This window comes from Elephas maximus, chromosome 7 (genome assembly GCF_024166365.1).
Source record: "Elephas maximus indicus isolate mEleMax1 chromosome 7, mEleMax1 primary haplotype, whole genome shotgun sequence".
Taxonomy (NCBI): domain Eukaryota; kingdom Metazoa; phylum Chordata; class Mammalia; order Proboscidea; family Elephantidae; genus Elephas; species Elephas maximus.
Window position 1 is genome coordinate 43412618 of NC_064825.1, and position 22688 is coordinate 43435305.

Genomic DNA, 22688 nt, shown 5'->3' on the forward strand with positions numbered 1-22688 from the left:
TCAGAGCTTTACAGTTATATTTTGTCCTCAAAACGGCCCTTTGAAGTAGGCGTGATTATCCCTGATTCTCAAATGAGAAAACTGAGGCTCAGAGTAATGAAGTGATTTGCCCGAGGCCACCTATCTAGTGGGTGTTAGGACTGGTATTTGACCCCCTGTCTGTGTGACTCCAAAGCTCAACTCTTCCTACTGGTCCTGAGAACCAGTGAATCACGTTCTGCTACAGATGCCTTCTGATGTGATCAAAGGATACTCCTTTGCCCAAGGCAGACCTTACTCTGGGATGAAGGGAGAATTCTCACTAAGAAGTAGGGAATAGATTGCCTTTGGTCCCTTGAGATTCCTCAGCTCCCATCTCCTACTAACAAATTCTCTACTCCATCCAGAAAGATGGTAGAGAGGCGCTACTTCAGCTCCTTAACTTCTCGAATTATGGCCTCTAAGATTTCATGTGGCTTCCAGTAGTACTAAGGTTATATTTGAGGAATTAGATCAAAATCGAGTCCTTAGGAGCTCTGAAGAAGTTTCTGGAAACAAAGTTGCAGCCCTGCTCTGTGCTCACCTCTGCTCAGAGCACTGGAGACAGAGAACTGGATCAGACATGGTCGCTGTCCTGGAAACGCACCTTGTCCACAGAGCCAGTCCTTGGGTCCTACCTGGAAGCCATCTTCCATCTCATGCCCTGAAGGCTTTTAAGGCTTGCAGAGTATTCTAAGGCCTTACTACTCAAGTACAGACAAGCAGCATTGGCATCCTCCAAGAACTTGTTAGAAATGCAGAATCTCAGGCTGCACCCCATAACTAACAAACTCTCCATTTGAACCATATGCACATTAAAGTTTGAAAAGCACTGTTCTAAGGCCATCTTTCCTAAATCTGGCTGTGCTACAGAGTCACCTGGACAGATCTTAAAAGTACAGGTGCCCAGGCCCGTCAATTATCATGAGTGGGTTTGTTTTTGTTTTGTTTTAAAAAAAAAAAAAAAGGTTTTCCAGGTGATTCTGATGTGTAGCCATGTTTGAGAACCATCACTCTAAGTTTCTTATGTGCTCTCCAAAATGCAGCAAACCTTTCTACACCAGGCCAGTGATAGGCACTAGGGACTCGAAGTCAGACCCTGCCCTTGAAGAGTTCAGGATTTCATTGAGGGGACGGACAGCTAAACAGAAAAGTGTCATATGGTGTTATGGGTATGAAAAGTATAATCTGCTGAGGGTCCAGTGGGTTACAAAGAAGGAGTAGCCAATTCTACCAACTAGGGGGAGCCAGGAATGGTATTATAGATAAGGGGATACACAAGCAGAGTCTCAAGAGGTAAGCAGGTGCTCCCAGGTAAATAAAGGCGGTAGGGCATTCTAGGCCTCTGAGAAGCAGTGTGGGGAAGTAGAAGGAGCACAGACTTTAGTGTCATGCAGATCTGGGTTAGAATTCCACCCTGTACTTTGTGGTCTGTGGCCTTGGTCAAGTCAGTTCACCTTTCTCAGTCTCCGTTTTCTAAAATACATTTTTAAAGTACTCACCTTATATGGTAGCTCTGAGGAAAATGAAGTCATGCGTGTAAAGTGCAAACACAGTATCTGGGGCAGAATAGGCATCTGTAAGTGGTAGTGGATCATTCGTATTAGTGGTGGTCATCTCTGCAGCTCTGTTCTGAGGACTGGTGGTGCTGCAGCCTGTGGAGATCCAGGTGGGCAACACTGATGCAGGTGCTGCTCCCAATATCGGCTGGCATGAGGAAGCAATGAGTCGAAGAATAGGCAAGAGCTCAGCAAACGGAAGAGGGCTGTTCAGATGTACACTTTAATTTCACTTGATCCTCATGGCAAACCTGTGAAGTAAAGTAGAGCCAGGAATTAATCATTTGACAGATGAGGAACCGAAGACTTGAAAGGTTTGGATAACTTGCCCAAAATTGGAACCCACACCTTCTAAGTTCAAAGCTAAATAGCTCTTTCTCCTACAGTTAGATAATTGACTGTCAGACCTTACAGTTGCCTTTGGGCACAAAAGATGTAGCCACGACTCTTGTAGACACTCTGGGACAATCTTGGCAATGCCACCCTCTTCTGAGAAGCTCCGTGGGAGTGACACTTCTCTAGGGCAGTGCGGAAAGACATGAGCTGGAAGCACGGGGCAAATTAAAGCAGACAGGGCCTCCACCACGCTCCCTCAGGGACCCATTTTTCACCAATGTGGGTAGCGCCGGTTAATCATGAGTGATGGGCAGAGAAATGGAATAATCACCCCTGCCTCATAGTTGTCATCAGGAAAGCAGAAAGATCAAGGCTGCCCCAGCATTGGAGAGCAGAATCTTTTATTTCACCAGAATCAGAATCCTCTGTGAAGATTAAATCTCTGCTGCCTTATAGGGTAAGTCTCAGGGGACATTTGAAGATAAACAGAGCATCTCGCCCTTTACCACCCCCAAAAGAGAAATAAAAGAAAAGCTGAGTAATATAAATGAAAGTCCTATTTAAAACTTTTTGAATGGAGATACCATCTATTTAAAGCAAGTGCCTACTACGGGTTAAGAGTCCCTGGGCGGCACAAATGGTTAGGTGCTCACCTACTAACCAAAATGCTCGCAGTTTGAACCTACCCAGAGGCACCTCAGAAGAAAAGTCAGATGATCTGCTTCTGAAAGGTCACAGTCATGAAAACCATATGGGATGCAAGTCTACTCTGAAACATGTGGGGTTGGCATGAGTGGAATTGACTCGATGGTACCTGGGTTAGTTTTCGTTTTTACTATGGGCTAGAAGGCATGAAGCTAAACATTGGTAATACAGAGATGAATAGAATCCAGTCTCTTCCCCAAGTATTGGCAGTCTGGCTTGGAGACAGAGAAATAAATAGCCACAGCACTGTTTAAGCATCTTATAATCCAGATATGAACAGGCTGCTCTCAGAACACAGGAAAAGTCAGAGAGGGTTTGCCAGAAAAGGTACCATTACAGCTGAGACTTGAAGTAGAAATTCATTAGGCTGAAAAACGGTAGTGGGCAGGACATGCCACAAAGCAGAAACAGCGTGTACCCAGAGGCATGCAGGTGTGTTTGAGGGACAAGTTGTTCAGCTGTGCCACAGCATAGGGCATCTTGGAGGAAACACTAGGAAGGGGCTGAGAACAAAGAGCAGCACTAGAGCATGAGGGACCTTGTATGCTGCTAGGCTGGGGAGGCTGAGCTTATTCTGTAAGAAATGGAGAGTCCTGGAAAGGAAAGCATAGAAATGCCATGTTGGTGTTTGGACTAAATCAGGAAGAAGGCTCTGGAGAAGACCCAGGCTGCAGTAGAGCATTTCAGCAGTAGGTGATGGTACAGTAGTATTAGGGCTAGAGAGGAAGGTCAGTTGGATAGTTGGACATACTTATGGTGTTGAAGTCAGGGAGAGAAAATAAAGGAAGGCAAGCCTTGGATCAGGAGGCCTGGCCCTGTTAGAAGCAGCCAGTCCCCAAGAACATCTGTGAAATAAAATTTTGTTTTTCAAAAGGACTCAAAAATTACATGCCTGATAAAATGTAAAATAGCTTCTTTCTAGACTTCTTTAATTCTCTCACTCGCATTTTAGAGGGATATGGATGCCTCTGCTTTGCTGGTGCTGTAAGCACTGCTTAGTCTGGCCCTTGAATCCTCGAGCACTGTTTGTGCCCACTGTCCAGTGAAAGTGGGCAACACCAGGCCATGCAGCCCAAACTAAGAGAGATCCCTTTGAGTCAGAAAACTTCCCATAGGCTTGGAAGGACCTGATTCATCCAGCTTTCACAACCAGGAAGTGACAGAGCTGTACTTGGAACCCAGACACATCTGATCCCAACACCTATGCATTTTCTCTACCCTGTGACTAGAGATGGTACCTTGGCTCCTTAAAGCCTCTGTACAGTCACCATCTAACTTCTGTTTCTTACGTTAACATAACCTGGTCTTGATGGCTGTTTTCCAGAAACAGAGTCATCATAAACACCACCGCTGCTCTGTTTTATTTTTTCTTGAGTGTTGCTGCAAATTACAAACTAATCCTGCAATTCGTTTATATCTGACTGCTGGAGGGAGACTTCTAGGCTCCTGATAAATATAACATGAGTATCAACAGGAGACGGTGTTGACACTGACAAAGATCCAGCCGGGGCCTCATCAGTCCCAAGATGGGATTGGGTTTGTGCTGTAAAAACCCTGTGTGGAGAACGGTTTGTGTTTTGAACTCGAAGATTTTTGTTGGTGGTGTTGTTTTATTTATTTGTTTGCTTTAAGTCAAACCCCTTCATGTTTCTGGCTTAAATTTACAGGTAACTCTCACTGATAATCTTTTTAAGAAAACATATTGAGCATCTGACGTGGGCCTAGTGCTGTGAAGAGCATCTCAGTCACAGGCAAGACGTTGTCACAGTAGTAGTTGGTGGAAGGAGGGTTAGGAAACCACTGTGGTCAGAAAAATTGGGGCATTATCACCCCAAATAGAGATATCATCCCACAGAACTTTTTGCTTGGATTCTAAAGGACCAGGGATTCAGGTTGTACCTATCGTACCTCAGAGTTGTACCATCTCTAGCTACCTGTTAGGAAGAAAGAAAGTACTCACCAAATGGCCATGTCTTTGTTTTCCAGTCACAGTCCAGCACATAAATACTACCTGACCACAGACCCTATGAGTGGGGCCGTCTTCCTTTCAGACACCAACAGCCGGCGAGTTTTCAAAATCAAGTCCACTGTGGTGGTGAAGGACCTTGTTAAGAACTCTGAGGTGGTCGCAGGGACAGGTGACCAGTGCCTCCCCTTTGATGACACTCGCTGCGGGGATGGTGGGAAGGCCACGGAAGCTACATTGACCAACCCCAGGGGTAAAGCTTTGCTTTTTGAACACTATCAGTAACATTTATTGGGATGTCTTCCACTTCCAAAAGAAATAAACATTCATCGTTGTAAAAAAAAAAAAAACTGGAAAATATCAAAAATACACAAAGCAAAGTTAAAATTTTCATACTTCCACCCTACCAGAAATATCCCATTAACGTTTCTTGCCTTTCTTCTTAGTCTTTTTTCTAAGTGTTCATGTGTGTATGATGTCCACCACTCCCCCTAAAAAGTGAAATCACATTAAATAATTTTAGTAACCTGCTTTTATTTCTAAGCAATGTATCATAAACATTTCTTCATGTCATTAGTCTTCTATGTACTCATTTTTATTGTCTATATAATATTCCATCAAATGGATGTCCCATGATTTATTCATCAGTCCCCTACTGCTGTACATTTACATTATCTCTCATATCATTGTTAGATAAAGCATTGTAACGTATCATCCTGGCACATGTTCATATGCTATAGGATGTATTAACTAAGTTTCAATCTTGAGTCCTTCAAAAAGCTGGAGCTCCTCATACCCACAATCACAGTTTTTTGTTCATTTTATTCAGCAAGTATTTACTGAGCACGCAGAGCACTGGGGTTGCCACAGATAAGTTCATTGTAGCTAAATAAATAAGACATGAACATGACTCACTGTGATATAGGTGAGAGGGAGAAGTGCTCCCTGAGATGCAAGGAGAAGGAACTATACACAGGAGTTCGGAGACAAGAATGACCTCTTGTGGCTGAGCAGACCCTGTAAGGCTTTACCAGGGAGGCGCCGTCATTAACCCCCAGCATCCATCAGTGGAGCACTTTCTGTGTTACAGGTTCTAACGACACAGAAAAGATCAGACATCCAGCTAAACCTGGCAGGCAGAATTTGTGCTTAAAAGGCAGAGGACACTGGGTGGCCCCTTGAGGAAATAGTTGGGCAGATTCTTGGATGGGGTGGGAAATCTGGACTGCAACATGCTAGCCCTGAAATTGGACCCACTTAAGCCTCAGAGCCCTCGTTGATAAAATGCGGGTACTTCCAGGGATTGTTGTAAGGGTCAAAATGAATGCATTTCATATGATATCGTACAGAAATATAATATGTGATTGTATTATTAAATGTGCCAGATTTCAAGGCCTAGTTTCAAGTCAAAGCAGTAGACTCTAGTGAAAGTAGAGAGTCCGGTATTCAAATTCAGGCTTTGCCACCTAATAACTGTGTGACTTTGGGCAAGTGGCTTAACCTCCCTGAGCCTCATTTTCCTCACCTATGAAATAAGAACATACTGCATAGTTGTAGTACAGATTAAATGTTAACATGAATGTAGTACTAGGCACATGGAAATCATCCCATAAGTGGTGATTCATACTATTATAGTATAGTAAATTCTCTACCACTCACCTAGAATGGTCAGGTAGTAATTCTGTGGGGTAGATATTAGGATATACATGGTTATTCTCCCTCCTAATTACGATTTCCTATTACCGAGAGAGTAGCCTGGAGTGAAAAGGACATTCGTAATTCGGGACCCTGCATTATGGTTTTGCTCTGCCACCCACTGGCTCTAGGACCTTCTTCTCTGGACCTCAGTTTCCTCACTGGTAAATGAGTGGGTTGGGCTAGATGATTCCCAAGGCTTCTTTTAGGTGCAACATTTACTCTCTTATGATTAAAAGTTTTTCTTCCTCTAGGCCTTTCTCAGTTGTTCTACACACATGTGTTCTCTGTTCTCTTTCCATCCATCCCTCCCTCCCTCCTACTGCCTTTCCCTCTCCCTCCCCTCTCTTCCACTTCTCTCTCTCTCTCTCACTCACACACACACACACACTCACACACACAGATGTTGTAGCAGTGAAACTGCCCAAAAGCCTATAATTAACCCAGATAAAAGTGACAAGGGTGCCACGACATGCAGACACTTTGCAGCAGGGAGGAGAAAAGATGTCCATCTATTTAGCACAACAAAAGGGGGAAAATGAAGTAATTAATCAGGGGACAGATCACTTCTATTAGTCTGTGCAGCCAACTTTGTAAACAAGAAACCCAGTTGTTCACAGAGCACTCATCAGTCCTAGCAGATGGAAGAGGAAGACAGCATCGCTAGGCAGACAAGAACATTCCTGTCTTGGTACTTAGAAAATGTAATTAATTTACATTCTAGGCTGGGACAGAAGAAAGGTTTCCCCAGACTATTTGAAATCGCTCTCCAGTATTGGACAGCCTAAGGAGACGGGCAAAAGGAACTGCTGCTGTAGTGGGCTCTGTCACTCAGAGGCCCTTGGGTATCTTAAGGCACCTGCTGGCCAGTCAGAGACACGTAGGCCCAGGAGTAAGGGTCTTGAAACCCACAAAGTGCCAATCACTTTCTCATAATAATCATTAGTAATTGCTGAAGGCTAACTATTCCAAATCAGATATTATTATCCCTATTGATGAGTAAACAGACTGAAAAGTGAAGTCACTTGCCCAAGGTGATACAACTGGAAAACTTTATAATTCATTTCAGGAGTCTTCACTCTGTAAAGCCTTTTCTGATCCCCTCTTCCTTAGAAGACTGAACAGAACTGCCCAGAGCCTCTTCATTTCACGGTGAACCTCTCAGGCTGCTGTCATTCCCTGGGGCGCTCCACATGGTACTCGCACAGTGCACTTTTCAGGAGCACTACTCTCTCATCTGTCTCTCAGCCCCAGCACCCCTGAGCAGTTCAGTTTGGTGGGTGTGTGTCTAACTCTTGTGATTCTGATCCAGGGTGGAAAGCAATGCCACCCATGAGTGTTTCTAAAAACACTCCCTGAAGTAGTATTTTCAGGAGTAAGGCCAAGCAGGTATATTTAGAATATACTCTTCGGGTGATCCTGATACGGACAACTCATTAAGATGTACTGGTTTAGTAGAGCGGCTCTCACACTCGGGTGTGTGCCATTATCACCTGAGGTGCTTGTCAGAAATACAGACAGATACTCAGGCTCCACTTGAGATATTCTGAAGTAGCTATCTGGGGGGGTATGTTTTAGCAAGCTCACCAGGTGATTCTCATGCACATCGAAGGTGAAAAATACAGGTTTAGAGCAATCCCTTCATTTGACAACTGAGAAAACAAGCGCAGAGATGCTCAGTGACTTGCCCCAGGTCACACAAGCTAGTGGGGGGAAAGTCAATGGTTTGGGACACTCTACAAGGTGGGGAAGATGATGTTGATAATTTTGACTCCCCTCTTTAATGGACCTTTTAAAACATTAACCAATATTCTCTACGCAAATTCATCACACTCTTTTTAGGCTCTCTGCTTCTGTAATGACCAATAAAACTAAAATAGTAAGAATAGAAAAATATGAAGGCCAGTTATCTTGGAAGAAAAGTAAACTTGTTACCAAAAAGGGAACCTGATTATTGTAATTACAAGGCTTCAGAAGTAGGTTAATTTAAATAATTCACGGTGTTGGTGTTGAAAAAGGTTCTTCTTAACCACTGCCAGACGTTATGAATCCAGTTTTAGTGAACCGCTGGGTGACGGTTAAAAATCTCCAGAGGAGAGAGCAAGATGGAAGGACCTAATGCCCTGGAGAATTGGAAAACCTGGGTTCTAACCCCTGCTTTGAACTAGTCACTCAAAGCCTCGTCTTTAAAAGGGGAAGGAATGTAACCAGCGCAGTCCTACTGACCCCACAAGGCCATAGTGAGGGTCTAACTAAATCACAGAGGGGAGGTGCTTTATCAACTCAGAAGACTCCATGACCACGGGGATTGTGATCATCTCTGATGCAGAATTCACTTGTTTGGCTTCTCCTCCCCAAGGCATTACGGTGGACAAGTTTGGGCTGATTTACTTTGTGGATGGCACCATGATCAGACGCATTGATCAGAATGGGATCATCTCCACCCTGCTAGGGTCCAACGATCTCACATCAGCCCGGCCCCTCAGCTGTGACTCTGTCATGGATATTTCTCAGGTAAGGAAAAGGCTTCACCTACAAGGGCCCTCAATTCTGCACTGCTTATTCATTTATACACTGAACAGGCCTTGTCATGGACACCAAGGTACAAAGATGAATAAGACACAGTCTCTGTGCTTCAGGAGTTCCCCATCAAGGGTAACAAGTGCTGTGACAGAGGAAGGCAGAGGGAGGTGTGTATGTAGTGAAGTCTTGGGGAAGCGATGAAGAAATTTGCCCAGGGAAGCCTCAAAGGCAGCAAACAGAATGGAAAAAGCTTTAAACAGTGTGAATTTAAGTCTAACGCCACCCAAATGCCCTCTTTTGTAACACTTATAAGTACTTGTACATTGTCTGCTCTCTTTCTAGACTGTAAATACAAGAGGGCAGGAATTCTGTCAATCTTTCCCTCTACTGTAACCATGGTGCCTGGTACACAGTAGGAGCACAACCAACATGGTTGATTGATGGGTTGACTGATTAAATCCTAACTTTGGCTCTCACTAGCTGAGTAGCTTTGGACAAGTTTCTAAAATTCTCTGAGTCTCATTTTGCATATCTATAAAATAAAAACCATTCCTATCAACCTGGTGGGATTGCTTTAAGAATACATGATGTAACGCATGTAAGGTTCCCAGCGCTGCTTAGCACTTAGAAGGTGAGAAGAAACAGAAGTTCTAGTGCCCACTTTTACAAAGGAAGTGTCATTTGTGCCAGGTTTTGAAACTTGAATAGGAATTTTTTGGGTGGCAAGGAAGGAAACATTCACACAAAACAGTGTGTGAAAAGACACGAAGATGTTAATGGGTCTGGTATGTTCAAGAAACATTGGAAATTTAGTGCTGGGGCTTGGGGTTCCTGGACGAAAGTGGTGGCAGCTGAAGCTGGAAGCATGGTTTGGGGCCACTCAGTGCGGACCTTGCTATACCAGGCCAAAGAGTTTGGACTTGTAACTGGTGGCCACTGGGAGAGACATGAATGGCTGGCTGTTCAGATTGCCCTTTGTATATCCTGCAATGACTTGGCAAGGGATGTGTCCTCTTTTGCTTTGGCAGGGTCCGATCTGCATTGATTCCGTTAACACCTATCTTGCCAACATTAGCAAAACCAGGGGAATAGGAGGCTTGAATTACACCAAACTGCAAATGGCTTTCAGTTCCAGCCACACTTAGCTTTTTCAGCCCCTCCATTTCTGAGGGAGCCTGCACTGACAGGCCGTTTTCCGCTGACAGTGGCACCTGCTCCCTGGTGTTCAGTGGGCAGCAGAGGCTGGGAGGCCTCACTGGTCACGCCCATCCCTGTTCTTGATATGTATCACTGAGCCCCTTTCCCAGGACCTCATGGCTGCTGCGGGCAGTGCCAGCATCCATGTCACATCCTTGTTGGATGTTCTTACAGTTTCCCTCTGAGCCAACTAATGTGATTGTTATGCTCCAGAATGGAATCTGTTCTCTGCCACTTGTCTTTCCAGTTTGGCAGGCTTCCTCACGCTGGCTCGCAGCTTCCTTCTCCAGTCTGTAAGCAAGCTTGAGTTACCCGGCAGGAGGCTGCCACAGCCTGAGGATGTGCATACAAGTATTTGCAATTTTCAAAATGGGCCCTCCACCAGCCAGCACAGGGTGCAGAAAATTTTCAATCCACACATGGAAAAATTGTTTAACTTCAGATAGAGGTACTGCCAAGCAGTCAGATCAAAGGCTTGGGAGACAACTGGCATACTTGGGTGGGGTGGGGCGGGGGGGGGCACTTAGATTCAGAAATCTGGACTGAAGTCCCTATGTACCTGGACTTCACTACCCGGGTCTGAATCTAAGCATGGAATTCTTTGTACCAAACTCTCCAACACGGACCTAATTTTTACATGCACATATGGGCAGGGAACACTGGCTTTGGTTCTCAGAGCTTCCTCTGTTACAAATCCCTAGCTGCTTTACTGCCCCACATGGAGCAGAAGAAGTCCCTGGGTAGTGCAAATGGTTAAAGCGCTCACTGCGAAATGAAAGGTTGGAGGTTCGAGCCTACCCAGAGATATCTTGGAAGAAAGCCTTGGCGATCTACTTCCAAAAAATCAGCCATTGAAAATCCTGACACACATGATGCGGTCACCATGAGTTGGAATGACTTAGTGGCAACTGGTTTTGGTTTATGGAGCAGGAGAGAGAAGCCAGAGAGATAAGAGAAGACCCTTTGCATGAATATAGCCCAGAGGCAAGAATGCAAAAGAGAGAACCAGGGAACATGGATTAGGTCCTCTGGGAGGGGCTTCCTCATACATTGTTTCATTTGAGCCTCATAACTATCCTACGTAATATTTATTACACCCTTTTTCATATTGGGAAAGAAGTTCAAAGTGCATAAGTAATCTGAGTTAAGATCTCACATCTAGTAGTTGTTTAACTGGGCTAGGAAGTGAGGTGTCCTGACCCCACATTCCTCACTCTCCCTATGTGACTCACCAGCCATTCAGTTCTTCAGTCATCAGCCAATCCATTTCTGAAAATGGAAAAACTCTGCAACAAGACAGTCAGCTCCAAGTGCTTTAATAAAGGCACGAATGCTCTGGGAGGACAGGGGAGCGGGGGAGCCTTTCCACAGTAGGACCATAGAAGCGGGAGATGGAGCGATGATAAAATCTAGTCCCTACCCCATTTTGGTAGAGAGGTAATTAATCCTGAGCATAATCATCACGGATAGGTAGGTGAAGTCAGAGAGCTTTAGTAATTGGTCTGGTTCAGGAGCATCACGCAGGCAGCTGTGACAGAGCAAGGACTTCAGGCCTGGTCAGGCTGACTGCGAAAGCAGTGCTTCTTTCTCAGGGAACCTTTGTGCATGTGGGCATCAAGGGAGAGAGGGAGAGTAGGGAATCACTTGCTGTTCATTTCTTCTTCCCTCCCTCTCCTCTCCCCTTCTCCTTCCACTCGCTTCCTCCCCAGCCTCCAAATGGGAGCCCTCTTTTCATCATCATGACAGGCAGAAAGGTCTCTGGCAATCAGGTCCCTAAGGTGCCACAGGACCAGAGGGCATAAAATATTTAGCAGCCAGTGTTGACAAGAAATGGGTTTTAGGAAATTGAAAATTCCCCTGTCACTTTAGCGTAAACTGTGTTCTTGATGCAGCCGAAGGCAGCTGTGATGCTGTGCTCCTGAGAGCTCTGGGAAGTGTGAAAGGCAGCAGCCCTGGCCTGTGGCTCTGGAGTGCCTGCAGGCCCCCTGTTCTGTGAGACAGACAGACCCCGAGCTGGGAGCAAGGGAGCCAGAGGCTTTAGGAGGCTGGACCGTGCTCTGAAGAAATAGAAATGGGCCTGCTCCATCCTGAGAATGGCCCTGAGCTAAAGGGGCAGGTGGAGGTAGCCACATCCTATGTATAGATATTTTACATTAGAAAAGTATCACATGTCCATTACAAAAAATGTTAAAAATTGAGAAATCACCAAGAAAATCAGAATATCCTTTAATCCCAGTATCGTTTACCCTTTGGTGTATATCTCACAAGCTTTCTAATCTCTCCAACCATAATCTAACTTAATTGTGTTTTTCCCCAATTGGGATCACACTGTGCTTCCGGTTCTATAACCTGCTCTTTTCATTTAATTCATAGCATACATTTTCCCGTGTCATTAAATATCTATCTATCACACCACTTTTAATGGCTGTACACAATATTCTAACCTGTAGGTGAACTAAAAGTACTATAATTTATTTAGCCAATTCTGTGTCATTGGGCACTTGAGTAAGTTCTAGTTTTCACCATTATTAAACATGGCTCATAAACACCCTTGCAGTCAGTGGTGTACAACAGTAAATTCCTAGAAGAGGAAATTTCTTATCTAAGGAATTCTTTTGCTTAAGTAAGGCCCAAATTTGACAGAATGTCAGGAGCTTGCAGGGGACTGAGGATTCCTAAGGTGATGAGTCTTTAGGGATGGGGTAAACAAATAAGTCAGAGGCCGCACCTGTCAACATAAGCACAAGTTTCTTCCTCACTTCTCAGTGTGACTAGACTTCCTGGGGACACAAAGTAAGCCATAGTTGGTGGAGCTAGGATTTGAACCCAGCCTATCTGACTCCAAAGTCTATCCTCTTCCCTTCTATTTTTCTTATTGTTATTATCCTCTTCTTCATGTTTTCTCAGTCTAATGAGACCAAAAAATGTCTCAGTGGTAGCTATTGCCTGGTTTCACTCTGATCAGGGAGCTCATCTTCCATTGTTGATGATAGGCTGCTGTGAGGATCAAGGAAGACTGTATGTGAAGACACTTTGGACACTGTTATGGGCTACACTGGGGTATGGGATGATGTATGATGGTCATCTTGCCAGTCATTTGAGTGTTGGTGTCTCCATTGTCAGGTTCGCTTGGAGTGGCCCACAGACTTAGCCATCAACCCGATGGACAACTCTCTTTATGTCCTCGACAACAATGTGGTCCTGCAAATCTCTGAAAATCACCAGGTGCGCATTGTTGCCGGGAGGCCCATGCACTGCCAGGTCCCCGGCATTGACCACTTCCTGCTGAGCAAGGTGGCCATACACGCAACCCTGGAGTCTGCCACTGCCTTGGCTGTTTCACACAACGGAGTCCTGTATATTGCTGAGACTGATGAGAAAAAGATCAACCGCATCAGACAAGTCACCACTAGTGGAGAGATCTCACTAGTTGCTGGGGCCCCCAGTGGCTGCGACTGTAAAAACGACGCCAACTGTGATTGTTTCTCTGGAGATGATGGTTATGCCAAGGATGCAAAGCTGAACACCCCATCTTCCTTGGCTGTGTGTGCTGACGGGGAGCTTTATGTGGCTGACCTTGGGAATATCCGCATTCGGTTTATCAGGAAGAACAAGCCTTTCCTCAACACCCAGAATATGTATGAGCTGTCCTCACCAGTCGACCAGGAGCTCTACTTGTTCGACACCAGTGGCAAGCATCTGTACACCCAGAGCCTGCCCACAGGAGATTACCTGTACAACTTCACCTACACTGGGGATGGTGATGTCACACTCATCACAGACAACAATGGCAACATGGTCAACATCCGCAGAGACTCTACCGGGATGCCCCTCTGGCTGGTGGTCCCAGATGGTCAGGTATACTGGGTGACCATGGGTACCAACAGTGCACTCAAGAGTGTGACCACACAAGGACATGAGCTGGCAATGATGACATACCATGGCAACTCTGGCCTTCTGGCAACCAAAAGCAATGAAAATGGATGGACGACATTTTATGAGTAAGTATCAAGTCAAGGCCATTTGGTGATTTTGTTTCATTAAATGCATTTCAGGAATTGATGGAATGTTAATCGTAGGGTATATTTCATTTTAATTCAGGATTTGAGATGAGAAGCATTATTTATAATGTGTTCCACAAGTTCATATTCCAGATGATTTTTCCTAGGAGGGAGTATGGTGTAATGGGGAAGGCCTGCGCTTTGCAGTCAGAGGAGTTGGGCTTGAATCTTTGCTCTACCAGGGACTCTGCAGGTCTCAGTGTCTCCATCTGTAAAATGGGAACCATGGATACTTGCCCAGCATACCACAGGGAGATAAAAGCATTGTCCAGACTATAGCAATGAAAGAAGGAACAGTTCCATGTGAATGAATTTTCCACAAAATAAAGTTCATTTCTTCAGATTAAAAAAAAAAAAAAAAGTTTTCATTTTTACCATTTTGGATGGAACTTCTTATGACATGTATTATATGCCTCTCTTCTCAAACACATGCAAAAGACATACTATAACTTTTCTTTTTATGAGTCAAGGTCATGAACAGTTACCTATTATGCAGTAATAAATATGAAGATAGCATCCAGAAAGTAGGAAATGAGGGTACAGAGCCCTTCACCCCTGCCCAAGGTGATTCTAAACCCCTTTCATTAGTTCCTGTATCTAATTGGTTTAGCTTTGCTGCAGTTCTCTAAGTGTCATGCTGTAGTGTCACTATTTGTTTCTGTCCTAGTGCCCACCTTGAGTAGTTCACTTGCCTGTTTATCCAGTGTAGGGCTTCTTAAATGGTGTGGCCAGGAAAGCGGAAGTCCAGTTTATTACAATCCTGGCCAAATTTTTAAATATATGTAATTCTAAACCTACTCGACAGCACTGGGTTGTTTTTTTTTTTTTTAATTATATATTATATGTTAAATATATAATAATTTATGCATATACATATAGGTGTATATATCTATCTATATACACTCATATGTTGGATATATAGTAATTTATGCATATACATATCGGTGTATATATATAAATTATTATATATTATATATTTAATTTAAAATAAATATAAAATAGATTCTGAGATATTCCTCTATGAGAGATTTTAATGAGTAAGCTTTGTAACATCTCCTTTTTCCCACTTAGATTTTTTTAAAGCTTCTTTTTGAGGTCTTGGCCATGGGCCAGAGAGCTGAGATTGCTGGATATGTGACCATTAGATAAATATGTGGAAGATGGGGAAGGAGCTAACCTTGCTGAGTATCAGCAGCTCAGTAAGGGCTAGGAAGTGGCCAAGGTACCCTGCAGGCATTACTGCATTTAATCCTCACTACTTTTTTTTTTTTTTTTTACAGCTGTGGAAGATAGGCAATATTATCCATTTTACAGAGATAGAAACTGAGGCTCAGAGAGTTCATTTGCCTGTTGTTATATAGTGAGAACGTGGCAGAACAGGGATTGCACTTGCAACCCAAGTCTGTCAGTGTCACAGTTCATGGCTCTCTCTGCTGCTCCCTGCTGTCACCCCTGCTGAGTTTTTTAATCCCGAATGAACCTGAATCCTTGAACCATAAATTCTTCTCAAGCTTCATCAAGCACCAGTTTCTCATAGTCCTAGAATCCAAAGGAAAAGGATCTGCAATAGATTTTTTAATATAATTTGTCAAAAAAAATGTCACAGCAATTTGTACAAAGTCCACTGGCTAAATTTCTTTCTCCAAACAAGGGCCTTGTTAATTACAAAGAAAAGACAAAGATTCAGGAAAGCAGCAATTATCTTGATTAACTCATCGAAATGGAAATACACTAAATAATTCAATTTTCCAGGTTGCCTGATGGAAATCTCTTATACATTATTTAGCCAATACAGGGGTTTCTTTGTCAGAGCATTTCCGTGTGCTCAATTAGTTCCCAAGGTCACTCCCTTAGACCCCAAACTGAGTGCTTACACATCACTGCAACTGTTACTCTCAACCAGCCCTGAAATCTAAAACTGCTTCCTACACCTCTACCAGAAAGGACCCCATTCCCTCTTCTGCGCTCCCCTTGATGAAATATGCAGCCGTAAGTTGATGTTTTATTAAGAAGGAAAAGTTAGTACAACTTCTTATAAAATACCTTTTGGAATTTCAGACTAGCAACTTAACAGCAGTAACCAGGAAAAGGAGTGTTGGTCCTCACTGATGCAGACCAGAAGTAGAAGGTAAAAACCTTCAAATAAAAAAAGAAACTCACTTTTTTTTGAGATCCTACTGTGTTCCAGGCTCTTTGCCATTAAATCTTCAAAGCAACCTCAGTCAGTAGGAATTTAGCATCCACATTTTTTACAGATGAAGAAACTGAGGCACAAAGAGATGAGGTAACTAGCCTAAGATTATAGGGTAAATACATAGCAGAGCCAGAATTCAAGTCCATGTTTGCATTTCCACCCTAGATATACTGAATCAGAATCTGCAGTTTAAGAAGATCCCCAGGCGATTCTTATATATAACTTCCTGGGAACTTGCTGAAATGAAAAGTCTCGGCAAAACCCTGGTTCTTCCAACTGCATTGACTGGGTTCACTCAGGTTCTTCTGTATAATATAGGATTGTGTTGTATAATAGGGATTAAAGTAGTATTTATTTCATAGGGATATTCTGAGGTTCAAAAATTAGATAAAATATGAAAAGTTCCATGTCTGAGTCACCATAAGTAGTCAAATAAGAGCTGCTGTTGTTCACAAGCGATAGTAGTAGCAGTAGCAGTAACTGCAGAAACGTTGATTGGGCATGATCGTGTTACCCTGGAACAGCTGCAGGTAAGGTAATCAAAGCGGCAGACAGAAGTTGTAACTGAGGTAGGTCAAGACCAGAAGAGCAGAATCAAGCCTTAAGTCTGAGGTATCAGGGCATTAACTAGGAAAGGGGTCAGGCTCCTGAGAATATTCAGAACGGGCTGGAAAACAGCAGGCAGAGTGGGCCAAAGCAGAATAGTTTAGTTCAGACTATGAACAAAGAAAAGATGCCAGATGCTGATTTTCACTGGATGTTATCCATGTGACTCAGAGGCAGGCTGGCTGGCTTCCAGACCCAAGACTCAGCCAGACAGATATAATCCCTACCATACCCTTTTCGGGGCTATTATGAGAATTAAAAAAAAAAAAGTTGCTGAAAGTAAAAATGCTTTGCAAACTATGAAGCTCCCTAGAAGTAAGGATGTGGTGTTCTTATCATCTTGCTTGGTTCCTAGCAAGAATTTGAACCAGGGATGGATTACTCAATAAGCAAGGTAATCATGTACTTAGGGCATCAACAAAACGGGCCACTAGTTGTCTAAAGCAAAGACCCATAGATGCCAATCAGATAGGACACAAGGAAAAGTGAGAGCCTTGGTGGAAGGGAACTAAATGCAACTGATACCAGCTCTAGTGTGTGAGACTGTGCTGGCTGGACATAAAGTTCAGGCAGGATCACAAGGGCATACATATGCAAGGTTGTTTAAGCTATGAGGCTCCTACCACTTCAGCACCTTCATTGACATCTGTCTCCTACGGTCCCCTCCTGAGGAATTCAAACTCCTTATCTTGGCAAGTCTCTTGGGAGTATACTATTTCTTTCTAATACACAAGAGGTAGGGCTGGGCTATCAAGTCTAACTCATGCCAACATGAGCGGTTACCGAGCAAGGATGGATTGTATTAATGGTAAGAGCCCTATCATCTATTTTGAAAAAAACCATCCTGCACATCCACATCTGCAGATCCAACAACTCCAGCCAGGAGGGTCAGCAATATATGTGTGTGTGTGTATAAAACCTGTTGCTGTCGAGTCGATTCTGACACATAGCAACCCTTTAGAACAGAATAGAACTACCCCATAGGGTTTCTGAGGAGGGCCTGGTGGATTTGAACTGCCAGCCTTTTGGTTAGCAGCCGTAGCACTTAACCACTACACCACCAGGGTTTCCGTATATATATATACACCAAAAACCCATTGCCATAGAGTTGATCCCAACTCCTAGCGACCCTATAGAGCTGCCCCATAGAGTTTCCAAGGAGTGCCTGGTGGATTCAAACTGCCGACCTTTTGAATATATGTGTATGGGTGTGTATGTATGTGTATATACATATATATACACATACGTATATACACATATATACGTATGTGTGTATATATACATGTGTGTATATGTATAACTCACATATCCTGTTTGAATGCATGAGTAAACAGAGAAGGATCCCAGAGATTATCAGTGTTTACGTACCCTCACATGCCTTAATCCGGCCCTGATTTGAACAGATTTTGCCAGTGCACCATTGTTCTAGTGAGTTTTCTACCTTTATCTCTATGAGACAGTGGATCCCACTGTAATTGCTCTAAGATTAAAAAAAAAAAAAAAAAAAACAGCACATGCTTGTGACATGAACTATTACTGAAACAAGTTTTAAGTTGGCTTTATTGATCCTCTCAACAGATTATATAATACATCTGACATAAACATCATATACTTCAGAGCAACTTGACAAAGAGTTCACAATTCCTAGAGAATCAAGATACTTTCCTTCCCTTAGCCTGTAGCTCTGCTGGTAGAAAACCTCAAAGCAGTTAAGCAGTTTGTAACGCAGTCATCAGCTGCAATGTATGGCATTATTCATTTCAGATTTGGGGTCCTGGGCAGATGGAATTTGGTAACTAAGAAAATGACCTGATATGAGCATGAGGCAGGTTCTAAAACTGGTATGCTGGCTGGGCATGAACAACAAGCTTCCCTGGAGTTTCATAGGAGGAAGTGGCTCTGGCCTCTCCGAGTGCCCTGTGACAGCCCTGTCATAGTTACGCTTCTACTAACTGTGCCCCCTATAGGCCCTAACTAATTTTTCTCTGCCACATAGTTGGTACTCATAAATAATTTATGAATGAAATGTAAATTTAGGATGGAGAGGAGATAAAGAAGAAAAGAAAAAATATGATGCAGTGGGAAGAATGCTAGATTCGAATCCCAGCTCTAACAATATCAGTCAGCATCCCAGCAGAAAACAGAATTCAACTCAAAAGGTTCAAATGAAGAGACACGGCTTTCAGTTTTTGCTGGGGGAGAGGGGAGAGAATCTAGGAGCTGGAAAGAGCATCACTGCCAACCTTAAAATGAACATAAGTCATACAAATTGCAAATTCATGCGTTTTCTTCAACTCCTGAGATGAGAGTACTAGTTTACCTGGGGTAGGTGCAACCAGACACTATTAAGAAGAGTTCAGCTAAGATGGTTGGTAAATTGGTGGAGCCTGGTATACTGACAAGAGAATGTGAAGCCACTGGAGGCTACAGAAATTGAAGGAGTCCACATCCTCTTCAGGGTTTTTCTCCACAAACTCCACCAGAAACTCACAGAAAAGAGCAGAGAAAGATTTAAGAAAGTGTCCCTTGTGATAGACCTGGGGGAAAGATTCAGCAGCCCCTGAGAGAGGGACACAAAAATCTGCTTGCTGTATTAGGTCCTTCTCACCTAATCTCCCATATGGAACAAAAGCCTTAATCTGTAGAGAGATGGGCAATAAGCACCATCAAATTTAGGCACTGGTGAACAAACACAACCTGATTTAGGCACTGGTGAAAACCCACTGCAATTGAGAAAAGGGAACTAACCTTCCCTCACCCCCTAGAAAAAGCTACTGCTAGGAGAGGAGCAGGAATATGTAATGGCCCCAGAACTACAACCTAAGACGGGGCAGGAGCACTGTGGAGGCCACACCTCTGAGACCTGGGGACACATGCCTACCTAAAACTGGGGCTTAATAAAGGCCATAAAGAACACTTCCACCAGCCCCCCTCTGCCAGCTAAAAAACTAACAGCGACAAGAAATTAGTAGAATATTACTGCGAGAGGGATAAGAGAGGGACAAGAACATGAAGAGAGACCCTCTCTGAGGCAGAACACAAAGGTAAAACCTAAAGCTGAGGTTGGAGTAGACATTGAGAGAAAAAAAAAAAACCTTCTGGCAAACCGGTTCCCACCCTAAACACAAGATATTACTAGAAAAATTAAAAGTCTGTCATGCACTGAGTAACCATAGCAACAATAAACCTCAAATCCTAACTAAATTAACTCAACCCCCTTCACTAAACTCCTAGCAAAAGGAAATCATGCCCATTTCCAAACATAAAACATGTTGCCTAGTCTCAACTGTGCTACACAAGATACCCCATTTTCAAATGGACAAGGAATTGAAGAAGGCAAGAATAAAACAACACATTCCCAAAAGACAGAGCAATCATCAGAACCACACTCAGGTATGACACAGATGTTGAAACTATCTGTCAGGGAATTATTTTAAATAACTATAATTATGTTAAAGGCTGTAATGGAAAAGGTGGACAGCATGCAAGATCAGATGGGTAATTTCAACAGAGAGATAGAAGTTATAAAAAAAGAATTGTGGAAATGCTTGAAATGAAAAATATAGTTACAGAGGTGAAGAATTCCTTGGACAGGCCTCTGAGTAGACTTAACACAGCTGAGGAGAGAAGACAGATCAATAGAAATTAGACAAGGTGAAACACAAAGAAAAAAATTACAGACCAGAGCACCCAAGAACTGTGGGACAAGATCAAATGATTTAATACATATGTAATTGGATTTCCAGGAGAAGAGAGAGAGAAGAGGGCAAAAGAAATATTTGAGGAAATAATAGCCAGAACTTATCCAAAATTAATGACATAAACCAAACCACAGATCCAAAAAACTCAAAACAATAATCAGAATAAATACACGTATATATACACAAATACCTACATATATACATGTCTAAGACCCACTGCCATCAAGTCGATTACAACTCATAGTGACCCCACAGGGCAGAGTAGAACTGCCTCATAGGCCAAGGAGCAGTTGGTGGATTAGAACTGTTGACCTTTTGGTTAGCAGCTGTAGCTCATCATAGCTCTTAACCACTGTACCACCAGGGCTCCATATACATGTCTAGGTATATCATATTCAAACTCCTGAATATAAAATACAAAGAGAAAATCTTGAAAGCAGCCAGAAAAAAAGGGGGGGCACAGCATACATAAGAACAAAGATATGAATTACATCAGACTTCTCATCAGAAATCATGCAAGATAGAACACAGTGGGGTAGCATCTTTAAGGGGCAAAGAAAAAAAAAAATATATATATATATATATCATCCCCAAATTCTGTACCCAGGGAAGACATCTTCAAATGATGAGACATTATATAAATATGGGCGAGGATAAGGAAACCAAGAAAGTATGGTGAGGCCCCAGGAATTAATAACAGTGAATGGCCATTACTGCCCCTCAGCTGAAGGGCAAGGTGGGGGGATATTGTTACTGAAGCCCAATGGGAGCTGTAACTATGAAGGAAGAGCCACCTGCTAGAAGCTGTAGTCATGGATAGATGGAGCCACTATCAGAGATATGTCAAGGAAAGAGAGAAAGAAAAAAAACTCCTGCTCTCCCATTTCTTGCCAATGCCTACCATTGGATGAACCCAACCAGAGCCAGCCAGCCAGCCAGGGTGCCCCAGTGATGCAATCTGTGCGGGTTAGCCTCTACTGGCACAGAGAAGGGCAGAGAATGAATCTAAGGGGGAAAGAGAATAACCACTTACTGGCTCTGTGACATTGTACATACAAGTGACAGAGCCAGGATTCAGTCTCCAAATCTACCTGAATCCTAAGCACTTTCTACCAGATACACTACCTCAAGTATAAAATCAGTGATAGATAAGCCAGACCATATCTTGGAAATCCCAAAACTACAATCTATTGTTGATTCTTAATTCTATAGAAAATGAGCAGCAAGTACAAGTTTTTCTTGCTGAATCCAAGAAGTGCATGCTCTGATACAGTTTTGGAGTAGCTAATGATGTAATGCTGCCATCTATAACAGTCACCTGAGGCCAAGGGACTATGGATATCTCTGGACTGTGAATTCTAATTGTTCAAAAATGATACAGAATTCCTCTTGTTGATAATGGTGTTGCTTGAGAGAATCATAGATGAATATCATAAAAATGAAATCTTTTATTTTCCTCCCAAAAACTCATGATCAGCAAAATTTTAGTATCAGAGAGGCAATGTGGCATTTTTCTCACCAACTATGCATAGTAAGTGGCTTGAGATGAAGTGTTGAGTGTGAAGAAGGAAGCCTTGTAGTGTGTGTGAAGATACCCTTTAGTGGGCCTCTTTTGAGAGCCAAGTTCACAGCAACCATATAAATCTTTTATGTGTTTTCTTTCACCGTGCTCCAGTGATGCTTTGGAAAATGGAGCGGAGAAAAGTCAGTGGAAGGAAATAATGAAAAGCCAATCATCTGGCCATCTCTGTCACACTCCTCAAATGGGGGCTTGGCATTGCTGCAAAGTCGATTGCAGTGATAGTAAAGCAAAACATCTTGAAGAGAAAACTGTCAGTTGGCTTAACCCACTTGAGATTCCCAAGCCCAAGCTTGTCTTTAACACAGTGATGAATTCAAAGATTTTGATTTGAAACAGCCCCATTTTTACGGGAAGCTTAATGGAAGAACACAGACTTTAAGGTCAGACAAACATGGCTTTGAATCTATATTCCTCTATTAGCTGTGTGATCTTAGGCAAATTATTATCCTTTCTGAGCCTCAGCTTCACTATTTGTAAAATGATAATGATAACACCTACATCAAAAGAGTGGTTAGGAGCATGGTGCTTGTTATCTAAAAGGTACT

At 43.1% G+C, this 22688-nt stretch overlaps 1 protein-coding gene across 2 annotated transcripts in view; it reads left to right on the forward strand.

Moving 5' to 3' along the window:
• The window catches only part of TENM4 (teneurin transmembrane protein 4), an 887828-nt gene that overhangs the window by 831033 nt on the left and 34107 nt on the right, over positions 1 to 22688 (forward strand). For both annotated transcript variants that reach the window (XM_049889686.1, XM_049889688.1), the window contains 3 exons: positions 4605 to 4837; positions 8639 to 8793; positions 13123 to 14000. In XM_049889686.1, coding sequence (XP_049745643.1) covers positions 4605 to 4837; positions 8639 to 8793; positions 13123 to 14000 — 1266 coding nt within the window. The remainder of the gene's footprint in view (positions 1 to 4604; positions 4838 to 8638; positions 8794 to 13122; positions 14001 to 22688) is intronic.